The sequence below is a fragment of the Suillus subaureus genome (genome assembly GCF_016647635.1).
Source record: "Suillus subaureus strain MN1 chromosome Unknown BJ212scaffold_10, whole genome shotgun sequence".
Lineage (NCBI taxonomy): Eukaryota > Fungi > Basidiomycota > Agaricomycetes > Boletales > Suillaceae > Suillus > Suillus subaureus.
In genome coordinates, this window is record NW_024538566.1 from 579,521 (window position 1) to 593,465 (window position 13,945).

Here is a 13,945-nt window from a genome sequence, read left to right on the forward strand (position 1 = left end):
AGACTTATGGAACATAGGCTGACTTCACTAAACAGTTCAAAGTGACCTTCTTCCCTAAGAATGTAGAATAGACCATGATTTGTCACATTTCTACTCTTAGGCAGACAGGCAGTATAGCTGCATATGCCTCCCTATTCCATACCATCCTTGCTAATACTGGCATCAACAAAGAGAACACCAAGATCATGTTCTTCAGAAATGGCTTGAAGCATGAGATTACCTCCACTATCTACACCTTTGACATGACCCCCACTACCATCAAATCCTGGCTAGAGAAAGCCTTAGATGTCAAGGTCCAAAGGACCTTAACAGTACCTCCCTCCTATACCAAGGTGTGTGATCCATATGCCATGGATATAAATAAAGTAGAACTAGATGAAGAAAACAGTGAGAAGAAGATAAGGAAAACTTATCTTACTTCCCAAGAATGAGAGTGTAGGCACAAAGGCAGCCTCTGCTTCAAATGTGGTAAGAAGGGCTTAGCCATAGATTGCCCTAACCATCCCATGGTTATGACCAACACCAGACAGGTAATCAACAAGTCATCTGATGATGATTACAAAGAATTCCAAGAATGGAAAGCATTTAAAGCATGCCAGATGAAGAAACCCAGTAAGAAACTGGTTAAGAAGGATGAGAGTAGCAATGAAGAGGATTTTGCCTAGGGAAGACTGCACTGGTGTCAGACACTCCCAGAATCAGACTAGTAGTACAATCTGTTGGTGATACTAATTCTATTTGTTTGCCTTTAACCATCAGATTGAATAAGTCCTCAAAAACTACTGTAGCTGCCACTCTAATTGATTGTGGCACAGAAGGCAAGTTGATCAATGAGAAATTCATACTCAAAGAAAACATTCACACACACAAACTAGAAAACCTGATACCTGTGTGAAATGTAGACAGCACATTAAACAAAGCTGGAAGAATTGCATGGTACTGTGAACTCTCTTTTCTTATCAAAGATATCCCTATGAGGAAGCATTTCTTTGTAACCTCTCTAGGAGGAGAAGATGCTATCCTAGGAATGACTTGGCTAAAGAAAGAAAACCCAGATATTGATTGGACTAACCAAGAAGTCTGCCTAAGGGAGCATACCCTGAAAAAAGCAACCATTGAAGAAATCAAAGACAAAGAAGATGTCTTTTACAATGCTCTAGAAGAACTAGAAGAAGAATGGGACCCCGCTAACAAAACTCTCCCACACCTTCTAGATCCTATTAACAACAACAATGATTTTCACACCTTTATTCAAAAAACTGACAATATTTCCCAGACACTCACCCAAGACGCTGCCAAACCCAAGAAAACCTTCAAAGAACTCATACCCAAAGAGTTCCGACAATATAAGGATGTATTTGGTAATGTAGCTAATGGTACCCTTCCTCCAGAATGCAAGTATGACCACAAGATTGATCTCAAGGAAACCTTTGAACCATGGAAATGCAAAATTTACCCACTTAATATGAAAAAAGAGAAGGCCATGAATGACTTTATCAACAAACATCTTGCCAAAGGAACAATTGTTCCTTCTGAATCCCCCCAACCATCTTCATCGGGAAGAAAGATGGTTCCCCCTGATCCTGCCAAGATTATTGCTACCTGAGCAAACACACAGTTAAAAACAACTATCCTTTACTGCTAATCTCAGATCTTATAGATAAGCTTAAGGATGCCAAGATATTTACCAAGATGGACATCAGATGGGGATATAACAACATACATATGAGAAAATCTGATCAATGGAAGGCAGCCTTTGCTACTTCTAGAGGACTTTTTAAACCCATGGTCATGTTCTTTGGAATGCATAATTCACCTGCCACCTTCCAGTCTATGATGAATGACCTGTTCAGAGACATGATCCAAGAAGGATGGATTATTATTTACATGGACAACATACTCATCTTTTCTAGAGATGACAAAACCCATCATATCTGAACTCACAAAGTACTTCAATGACTCTGTGACAATCTCCTTCACCTCAAACCCAAAAAATGCACCTTCAATGTAACCAAAATCAAATATCTTGGCATGATCATCAAACCAGGTTCTATTGCCATGGACCCTGCCAAATTAAAAGGTATATCCAAATGGATGACTCCCATGAAAGTGAAGGAAGTCCGATCATTCCTCAGATTTGCTAACTTTTACTGATGGTTTATTGCTGACTATTCTTCAATTGCTAAACCCTTAATTGATTTAACCAAGAAAGACAAAGAATTCTCTTGGACCCCTGAATGTGAGGAAGCTTTCAATAAGCTGAAATGTATCTTTACCTGATCCCCTATCCTTCAAATCCCTGACAAGAACACTCCTTTTGCTATCACCACTGACACCTCCCTACATGCCACTGGTGCAGTACTTCTTCAAAAGAATGACAACAGAGGTTGGCTTCCTTGCTCCTTTCTCTCTCAATTGTTTAATTCCACTGAACATAATTATCAGATCTATGACTGAGAACTACTTGCTATCATCCAAGCTTTGAAAGCCTGGAGACATTATCTTCTAGGATCCCCTTTTCCCATCCTTGTACAAACTGACCACAAAAACCTTCAATATTTCAGAGACATACAAGACCTCAACTGCCATCAAGCTAGATGGCAAACCTTTCTTTCTCAATTCAAACTCCAAATTCAACATGTACCCAGAAAAGAACTTATTATACCTGACCTCCTTTCTCATAGAATGGATCACCTTCCAGATGTAGATGTCAAAAAGGACAATACTAGTATTCAACTTTTACCAGACTCTTTATTTCTTAACATCGTGGATATGTTGTTCACTGACAGACTATGTATCTCCTCTGCCATAGATCCTGTAGTTCACACAGCACTTCAAGCACTTACAGACTCTTCAATTCCCCCTCCCCTCCACTCTGCTCTTTCCAATTGGAAATTGAGTGATGGAATTCTTATTTATAAAGGACTCACTTATGTACCCCCTGGAGATCTCTGATGAGAACTCACCTCCCTACATGATGACTCTCCTACTGCTGGACACCCTGGACACTACAAAACCCAGGAACTCCTTTCTCATGACTACTGGTGGCCAGGACTAGCCACCTTTGTCAAGAATTTCATAGATGGCTGTTGCATCTGCCAACAGAATAAAGTAAACACACACCTGTCTACTCTGCCCCTATTCCCCATTCCCACTCCCATTTCCAACCAACCCTTTGCTCATTGCTCAGTTGATCTTATTACTGATCTTCCCCTCTCTGATAGCTTTGACAACATCATGGTCATGGTTGACCATGGACTTTCAAAGGGGGTAGTCTTCACCCCTTGTCTCAAGACCATAGATGCTGAAGGCATTGTGAACATTTTCTTTTCTAAAGTCTTCTCCAGATACAGACTATATGATAAGATTATCTCTGACCACAGACCTCAGTTTGCTTCCAGATTCCAAATTGAACTCAGAAAACTCCTCAGATACAAGAACTCCCTTTCTACCACTTTCCATCCCCAGAGTGACAGAGAAACTGAATGATGTGACGATCATATTCCCGCTAGGCTTGCAATGGCCATCTTTTGATATAGGTGATGGAAAGCTACAAAACCATTGACTGCTTTTCCCGCACTCAACCTGCTCCAGACACGTATTCCTGCACTCTGCAGACCTGCACATTCACTCCCGCGCTGCGGTCAATTTCCTGCACCTTCAGACTACCTTACAGATGTCCCATGTCAGTCCATTGTCCATCCTACCTCATTGGTACGTATTTTGCCTTGCCTCATGTATTGTAACAAGTGTTGCAGCCTTATTACATGTCTTTACATATTCCTACTGCCTGTCTGTCCTGTCCCTTCTGTTTCCAAGAGGGTTTAGCTAGTATAAAGTGCCTAGGGTGACTACTTCATATTTACTTCCCTTCTACAGTATTTCCTTCCCTTAGGTTTTACTTAGGAGCAGTCACCATTAGTGTGCACTTTTAGCCCCTATTGGTTACATTATACCTGGACACCTTACCTTGACTTTCCTTACCCATGCAATCAATACCCTTGCCCTCACTTGCTACCCACACCATTCCTTAAGACTTCCCTACCCCTTACCCTAGCATCTCGCACTTCTGCATCAACTGCTCATTGACTGCTCATTGACTGCACTTCCGCATTCCTGTGCTCTACATACCCGCGCTTTACATACCTGTGCACTTGTTCCTGTGCTCTGCACACTTTTGGGTCTTTAGTATCATTGGCCATTCTCAGTAGCAATTCCCTTTAGGGTTGAACATTCTTGCTTGCAAGTGTAGCAGCTAGGCAGAGCATCAACCTACAACAATATTTTTGGTTAGGCACATTAACAAGTGTCTAGCCATTGTTGTGTTTGCACAATGTGATGAAGCGCTAGCCACTCATGAACTCACACAAAACACTACACATCAACAAATTATGTCTAAATTCATACCATTCTCTAAAGGTGACAAAGTCTGGCTCAAAGCCAAAAATTTACATCTTGGATATCCTAATTGAAAACTCACTCCTAAACACAAAGGACCATTCATTATCACAGATGTATTATCCCCCATAACCTATTGACTTGCTCTACCTGTGCAATGGTGCATTCATCCCATCTTCCATGCCACTCTTCTCTCTCCTTATAAAGGGAATGATACCCATGGTCCTAATCATATCATGCCCATCCCTGATCTTATTAATGACAAAGAAGAATACAAAATAGAAGCCATTGTTGGACACTGAGGCTCTTCTTCTAGATGCCAATATTATGTTAAATGGAAAGGATTCCTGAGTTCTGAGAATGAATGGATGAAGGAAGCAGAACTAGGTAACACTTCCAATTCTTTCCTTACTTACAAATGATCGCATCATCTTCTTTGATAGTAGTTGGTGCCTACTACCCTTAAAATGGGGGTAATGTTACAGTTCCTCTTTTTTCTCTTCATCTCTTCACTTATTCACATTACTAATCATTCTTAGATGTTCTATCACATTCCATCATACAATTTCTATTCTCTTTTCTGATTTGCTATTTACTTTTTGTTACAGTGTGTCATATGCCATTCTGGACTCTTAACTCTAAATCTGCTTCTCCGGATATCCGGATCTGAGATCCAGATCTCAAATGATCTGATCTATCTTTATCTCCCTTCTGGAATCCAAACCCTATATCAGCGCCCAACTCCATTTAGACTGCCCCAGTCTCCGGACTCCAGTTAACCATGTTTTCCTTTTGATTATTGATCCGTTACATACAGTTCATTTCCGGTGTTCATTATTTGTGATCCGTCCTACTTACTAATAGACTCTGCATATGCTTCGTACATAGCTTTTATGTTTGCTGACTGATTCCTATATGATACCTACAGTATATAAACCTCCTGTAACTCTTGGAAATACTCCAGTTCGAATATCATCTTAGTTCCTGCTCATTCCTGTGTCCTCTGGACTCAAGATAAGTCTCTTGTCATATTCCAAGTCTTAGGATTGCATCCTAGACTACATTTCTGACTCTACCTCAGGGTAGTCCATCCTCTGTTAGTTTCTAGTCCAGACTTCATCCAGATTAGTCTTATCCGCTTGCCCAGGTAACATCTGGACATCCATCAGATTTATCTCATGTTTCAGATCCAGACGTCTGTTATCCGCCCTAGTCAAAACCTGGAAACTCCAGACAACTGTTCTAGCCCCCGGAAATTAAGGGCACATACTCGGGAAAGGGGCACAGCATATGAGCTGAGGCCAAGCCCTTGTGATCCGACCCCCTTGAGCACGTGACCTTAACACAGTGCCCCACTCTTTTTCCCATCATCACTGCGGATGCCTTATGGCTGTACTTCTAATGCTTCCTTTTCACTGTGCTGTTTCCTCATGGTCTCCTTTATCTCTGACTCATACTTTGTTTTCCCATGAACCTTCCTTTCTTAGTAGTCGTTACCCTTTGCCCAGCTTGGTCTGTGCATGATTCTCTTACGTATATAAACCTTAGTTACTGCTTGTATTTTCTCTAACTTGAATCTACTCAGTTCTCTTTCATACTTGAACTCTAGATCCTGCGGGAGTCTAGACGATCACTCCTGAGGGAGGCATTACTTGATAAGGCTCAGTCCTTGATCAACCTTGATCCTTGATTCCTTTATTGGAATGACACTCCATCCAAGTTCATAACACTTTTCATCTCTGATTCATTTATTAAACATTCTTAGACATTCTATCACATTCCATCATACAATTTCTATTCTCTTTTCTGATTCACTATTTACTTTTCATCTCCAATTCATTTATTAAAGCTTCGCTTTAATCCCTCTATTTAAACCCTATCTTTTATGCTTGTATTCTTTAACTTGACCTATGCAGACCAGGGCCTGCAATATACTGCTTAACTCACATGACTCATGAATAGGTTCATGCTTTAGATCATTTGTTTCCATCTAGTTGTTCTTAGAATGCCAAGTGTAACACATCTTCTCCATGACATCTACTCAAAATCTGAGCAAACCGGCCAATACTTCACTTCTCTGTACTAAACAATCTGCAAGTGCCTTCTGTGCCTGAAATACTTCATGCTTGGCTTGTGCAAGGTCCATAACAAGTTTTGCTTCAGAATTGGTTTGATTCAGTATTGACTGGTGAAATTTTAGGCACCTTCAAGAAAATGAGAAATGAATATTTGACTTTACCAAGTAACTAATAACTTCAAGAAGTTTGTAAAGGTCTGTCCCCCACATCTCTGGTTCCATGTCATCTGCTAGACCTGACACCCTTGTTGATAATACATGCAGATTGATGGTCATCATATATTGAGAGTGTAGTTTCAGGAAATGCTGATATCAGCCCATGTCACTGATCCAACATCTGTCTCTTACCAACTTGGACTTATGTCTCATTCAAGCTGCCCCTCATGCAGTAAAGTCTTTAAAGATCATACTTCCATTGCTCATCATAAGAGCCAACCTCAGTCTGGATCATCCAACATGTGGTTAGAAGATATCATCAACTCCATTGCACCCAGTGAAGGTCATAACATGGACTCAACAGATGACAAGAACATCAATGAACTTCCTCATGTTTCTTATGATTCTGGACTTGGAGGCAAGGAAAATTTTCATTATTTTGGAAAGGATGATATCCCTGAGGGAACTGGAGGTCATAAAGTGCACAGTGAAGTAATGGACCCTGCTATATTGTCAGCTGGAGATGTACATTTGGGAGTGGGGGATACTAGATCCAAAAGTTCAGAGGCATCTGCTGACAACAACAATGATAATAATGGAGGTCATGCTGATAATGATGAAAAGGAGGAGGAAGAGAAAGAAGAGTTGATGTTGAAGACCAGGAGGTCAGATGGGAAGCTGCACATCCTAGTAAGTAATTTACTGTCACAATTTTGATCACACTGAGCATGAGACAGGGTTTTCAAAGGAAGTTGAGCCCTCACAACCTTGGGTCACCACTGCTCTTCCAAGCAACTTTGAGTTTCAACACTCATGTAATGAGAATAAAAACATGGCCAAGAAAAATTTAGCAGCTGACACATCCAGTGATGACACTATGATCCAGGTATATATGTAGGTAACTAGCGGAGAGCCTAAGAGTCTGTTTGGCCACAAAATTTAGGCCAACTTAACTTGAGAAAATTGCCTCTAGATTTGCTTTGTCATGATTTGTAAGGATGGGTAGATGTCACACTCAGTACTGTGCTTATCATTGATAAGGATATTGTACTCATAGCTGTTGACAGGATGAATCCCAACAACCCTGCCCATGAAATCAATGCCATCAACCCACCTGACCCAGCTGGTGAACCAGCCGATGAAGAGATGACTACCATCAAAGATTTTGATGGAAGTACCACAGTTGGCAGCAGTATAGATGAGATGGAGAAGTGGATCTTCAAGGCATTACTTAGTGCCTCTCAAGCAGCTGTGGTAGTTTCATCAGGTGCCTCAAAGGCCATTTCACTTCATATGCAGTCACACTATGACAAGGAACCTTACCATACATCTATTCTCACAGGCTTAGGATGGGTCAATGAGCTACTTACAGGACACCCGGATCGTATATGCTGTGAACTCAGTGTGCATCATCATGTATTTTATGTACTTTTATCTCTACTCCATGATTCTGGGTGCCATGATTCAAAGTTTGTGACACTCAAGGAGCAGCTTGCTATTTTTCTGTATGCTATTGTGACAGGGCTATCTACTCGTCACCTTGGCAAACAGTTTCAGCACTCCAATGAAACAATATCAAAGTATGCTAATTCCAGTCTTGAGTCTTTGAAATGCTGAATTTTTCAAGGTATTTCAAACACATACTCAATGCATTTGCATCCCCCCCATCTATCAATCATATGTTCAGCTACCTCACACAGATGATCCAGTCCCTCTCAAGATACCCCAAAACTCCAAATACTATCCCTACTTCACTGATGCCATTGGTGCCATTGATGGGACTCACATCCCTTGTCACCCCAATGGCAAAGAGCATAATGCTGCATGCAATCACAAGGGCATGTTAACTCAGAACTGCCTTGCCACTTGTACATTCAACATGTTGTTTCTCTATGTCTTGAGCAGTTGGGAGGGATCAGTGGCTGATGCTTGTGTGTACTACCATGCTTGGATCAAGGACTTCAATATTCCCACTGGAAAATACTATCTTGCCAATGTGGGATTTGGAGCCTGTGACAAGTTACTTGTACCATATCACAATGTGTGCTATCACCTAGCTGAATGGGGCAGGGGCTGTCTCAAGTAAGTTTCATTTCAATTGCCTCATTTTCATACTGACATCAAATTGTAGGCCTTGTAATCATAGGGAACTATTCGATCTATGTCACACCATGCTCCAGAATGTTATTGAGCACATTTTCAGCATGCTCAAGAACCACTTCCAAATTCTTCCCCTCCCCCTCTTCTATCCCATGAGCATCCAAGTTCATATCCCCCCTGCAGTGTGCCTAGTGCATAATGTCATCCAGGTCCATGACATGGATGACATGATGGATTATCACTGAGTCAAAAATGATGATGATGATAGATATGCAGGGCCTGAGCATCACACCAGCACACTCACTGATGGTCCTCCCTCCAACGAGGCTTGTACTCATGCCCATGACTGTTGCGATGCTATCACACACCAAATGTGGGCAGACTACAACAGGGTTCAACAGGAGAGAGGCAAGTCTGTTGTTGTAGATGACCTGGAGTAGTACTATTCATTTACCTTTGAATGTAATGATCACACAAATATTGTATATTGCAAACAAGTTGAATTTGATTCTATGAAAGCAGTGTGAAAACAAAGATTGTGAAGAGTGGACAAACTAAGTACTATACTTCATTAAAAAAAGTTTGCAGACATTGTCCCTCTTGATTGCAAGATAGGAATCAGCAATAGAAACATCAGTGCGAAAGTGCTCAATGATTGCGATCACCTCATGGTCCTCTAGACCCTCCTCCTCCTGCACCTGAAGGATAGCTTTCTGCTTGTGCAGAGGGATGGGATCCATGGAGTGTGAGATACTGTGCACTGTGCACTCTTCCAAGGCAGTTGTGGCATGATCAAAGGACATGGTGAGACCCTTGGAGAGACCCTGTATCTCAGAGCCCACTTGCTAGATGGCCTCAGGCATGCTGATGCACACAGATTTGATGGACCAACCTGATGCCAATGGACTGATGATGGACTTGGAGGAATTGGGGGGGTGAATGAGCACTTGTGAGTTGTCATTATTGTCATGGTCATCTTTGCACTTCCCCTTCCACTTGCCCACCAAAATTAGCATGGTGGAAGATGCCCCCAGTGTTGAGGGAACAAAGGTAGGTTGGCTGGCAGGATCAAAGAAGGAGGGGGCTGGCATCATCAAGGTGTTGCTGTCCTTGTCAGAGGTTTCACCAGTGCCACTCTCAAGACTCTCCAGCACTTGGGACTGCTCCTGCATGTCAACTTCTTGGAAGCTGAATGCATGGCTAGTCACACTCACACCCACCTCTGAGTTGGGGCCATGTTGAAGCAGGAGGTGATACATATGTGTGACTGCCATGCGCCTTTGACAGCAGGATGTCATTCATCTTCTCATATGGTAACCACCCCTTGTTTTTGAAGCTCTTTGCAAGGGGGATTTCCTGGATGATGAAAAAGTTAATGGGACTAGTAAAAACAGTAGATAGAACTTACTCTAATGAGATCCGCCCAAACAGACTCAGACTCAGGTGTGATGTTGGCACCAAGCTCATGGCTTCATGAAATTCCAGAAAAGTTCATGATCCAGTTGACAACTGAATAGGTGGCACACATCTTGAATTGTTTTAGTAAGATAGGAGAACAGAGGGAGTGCCAAAAAAAATACCCTAGACCATTTCTGTTGACACACCTCAGCTGTTTTCACCACACCAATTGTGGTGGTGTGTGCTACATCAGTAGCAGCCTGCGTCCAAAATGTCTTGTCAAAATTGAGTCCATCACCCCCTTTTGCTTTATGGGTGGTGACATAGTCAAGGAGATGTAACTCGTCAGCACTTGACCAGTTACATCTTTCACCTTCCTGGCCCACTGATTCACCCCACTTCTTCTCATCTGTTGCTTTTTTTCACCATGGATGTATATGAAGGCAGGGAGAGGACACCACTGAATTTTGAGCAGGTATTAACCCTGGACCTTGAAGATCTAGTCTGAGTTCGAGTTGCTGGCATGTTGACTGTTCATTATCTCTTGATTATCGGTTGTCACACTAATGTCACACAGAGCTTAGATGACAAAGCAAATCTAGAAGCAAATTTCTCAAGTTAAGTTGGCCTAAATTTTGTGGCTGAACAGACTCTAATGTTCTGTTAGTATGGTAAAGATATCAAAACTAACAAGATTCTCATATCTCAGCTATTGAACTGAGATGTTCATCTTTCACTACTCTGTCTTTATAGTATCTACTGCTAATTGTATGTTACTGAGTCTGTGTACCATACTACTAATGGTATACCTGTTTACTCACTACCATAACTGCACTTTCTCATTCATGTCCAACTTGCATTACAAAAATACACACTAGTGCAAATGATGAGTGAATGTTAGTAAGAACAAGTATACTATGACTCATCGGTTTATTGTAATGTGCATGAATGACTATGTCAACTCACATCAGTCTCTTGAAAAGATCTGAGATGTCCATATGCTACTGCTGGCATCTTAATCTAAATGAGTAGGGTGGAAATCAAAAATATACAAATCAAAACATTGAATATTGAAGCACATGAGCCAACATTAACATGTTGCTTGCTTCTAGCTCTTTCAAGCCGCACTTAGTACACATCTCTATTCTCCACCTGTACCTATCTTGGATCATTTGGCCTTGGAGGCATCAGATTGCTCAGACTGCAACAACTAGGAAAGCAGCTTAGAAGCACTAGCAACTCCCCATACTTATGTATGGCCTTTCTATGATGTATTTAATGAATCATTATGACACTACACTGCAGTGGACTGGATTGCACTGGAAGGAAAAGTAGTGTGATCCGTGACATCTGTATGTAACTATGCTTTGGTAAATACAACGATAAATACAGCGGACATTGAAAAACACCCGAGAAATCGACTCATTGTCACCAAACATCCACCATAAGGATGAGGGTCTACGCACCGCCGACTAGTTTTAAGTCTGGTTACAGGGCAGCATTTGACTAACTGGGATCGGCCACTCGATTATTCCGCGATTGTAACTGGGATAAATCAAATCTTCTTTACAGTTTACTCCTCATTATGCATAAAGCCATTCAAACCACCCGCCACGACCTCGTGGAAGCTTATGGCTGGCGTAGGTGCATTTTTGCCACCCCCATTTGTCCTATACGATGATCATCTCCGCCAACAAATGGCTGGACGCGGATTGGTTGGCATGTCACCAGTGACCACATAATTAAATGATTTAGTCTAACTCCCGAACACCCCGGCTTGTAGGCGCGGAAGACATCAGGATCTATTATCCTGTGTCCTGGCACTGTAGATTGGCGCGACGTTTTCAACTCAGTCAGGAGAATAAGAAATTTTCAGACCTCATCATGCGCGGAGCAACTGCAACGCCGATTAAAATGGTGTGTTTTCAGCGAACTCTTCAGTTTGGGATTTATCAATGCACTTGAATGTCGTAGGAACTCCGCGCGACGCATTGCAGCTGTTGAGACACGACTGTTGCGGAGGGGATTCATGCAAAATCGAACTCTATTTTGCATCATGGAATGATAATCACCGTCGAGTGTGCTCCTGCCATGCCGGTAGGTAGGCGAGTGTCAAATAGCCACGATCTGATTGGCTAGCGTTACCCGCAACAAACGGGGAACGTTTCCTGATGATGCCGCAGCGCAGCCATTGTCCAGTGCCATTTCAGCATTTCTCTCGTGTTGAATCATTAATTTCTCGTGCCCATCATGATATCATATATAAGCTCCCTCACTCCCATGAATTCTTTACTGCCTTCGTTGGTCACCCATTCACCCATTAACTAGCCATAACCTCAACCCACCAGATGTCTAACACCACTACCACAACCGCTGTTGCCCTACCGAACAGAGATGCCATGTCTGGCAGCAACAAATCGCAACCAGTGTGGTCACTGGAATCCAACGGATCCTTAACTCCACCACTCAATGAAAAATGCGATAGAGTCAGCCGTCAAGATGGTATATGTTGCAAGGAACTCAAGGACGAAGACGATAGAACTCTGATAGATCCTGATGTTATCCGCGACATGTGAGTCTTCCCCATACCAGCTCGCGACCTTCTGTCTGCGCTTTCCTCGCAAGTCATTGACATACTTCTATAGCATTATTGGCTTGTCAGATGGCCTGACCGTTCCATTCGCGCTGACAGCTGGTCTGTCCGGCTTGGGGACATCAAGATTAGTCGTTGTCGGCGGCCTTGCAGAACTCATTGCCGGCGCCATATCGATGGGAATAGGTGGCTTCCTTGCATCCCAGGCTGAGCGGGACCATTATCTGTTCTTGCGACGCCACACTTACTCACGGGTGATGCGGAGTTGCATCGGGGAAATGGAGAGAGAGGTATACGCTGTTTTGGGTCCCGTCGGTGTCGATGAACCGGCCTCCCAGGCTGTCGCAAATTGCCTGCGGAAAGCAGAGGATGAGTCTGGGTTCGACGGAAGTACACCCGCACCTGCCGATGAGGAGAAACCATCGCGGGGGATGAAAAGCGAACATGGGTTAACACCTTTCCTACTGAAATTTGGAGAGGGATTGGGTATGTGTATCTTGTCATTATTATTGCGTTTGACGTGGTTCTGATTGTCACTGTCTTTTACTTGCTCAGAGGAAATTCCGACTCGCCGACTATACATCTCTGCGTTTACCATCGGGATGGGATACCTGTGTGGGGGTATCATCCCCCTTCTCCCATATTTCTTCATTTCCAAAGCAATCGATGCACTGAAGATTTCTTGCATAATTACTGGGATAGTTCTTCTGATATTTGGTACGGTCAAAGCTCGAATCACGGGGGCAGCGAGGAATTTCTGGGGATATATTTGGGGAGCAGTGAGTACGATGGCTGTTGGCGGGTTCGCTGCCGCTGCAGCATACGGGTTGGTGGTCGCAGTGGAATCATCGTCTATATCGTAGCGACGCTTGGTCGCGCCAGTCCCCGATTCCGCTGTTCCAGATGATTATTTAGATGATTCAAAATGTATCAACTTCGACATGGTAGACTATGTACCCTAGCTAGCAAAACGTGATGTTTCAGGTGCTGAATGCAAAAACATTTTTTTCACCGCCCGCAAAACACAACTTGAACGCCCGGATCATTGATCGCAGTAGTTGATCGAACTTTACTAGTAACTGGTAAATACAATGATTGCGTCCATGTAGATTTTGAAATACCGAGCTGAACACAACCATGATGTGGACTACAACATTAATATTGCCTGCCACAGTAAAGGTTGAGGAAGTTTCATAATGGGTAAGTGATTGTCTTGCTGGTCG

General features: G+C 42.7%; 2 protein-coding genes across 2 annotated transcripts; both read left to right on the forward strand.

The window, feature by feature from the left end:
- Nucleotides 1-6,931: 6,931 nt before the first annotated feature.
- Nucleotides 6,932-7,348, forward strand: BJ212DRAFT_1298409 (uncharacterized protein; the record flags this gene model as incomplete). Its single annotated transcript, XM_041332695.1, has 1 exon — nt 6,932-7,348. One exon carries the CDS (start codon nt 6,932-6,934, stop codon nt 7,346-7,348), a length of 417 nt encoding a protein of 138 aa, XP_041194835.1.
- A 5,129-nt stretch (nt 7,349-12,477) lies between these two features.
- BJ212DRAFT_1268563 (VIT family-domain-containing protein) lies at nt 12,478-13,585 on the forward strand (the record flags this gene model as incomplete). Its single annotated transcript, XM_041330737.1, has 3 exons — nt 12,478-12,701; nt 12,775-13,208; nt 13,278-13,585. The coding sequence occupies 3 exons, from the start codon at nt 12,478-12,480 to the stop codon at nt 13,583-13,585; spliced, it is 966 nt and encodes a 321-aa protein (XP_041194836.1).
- Between the last annotated feature and the right edge of the window lie 360 nt (nt 13,586-13,945).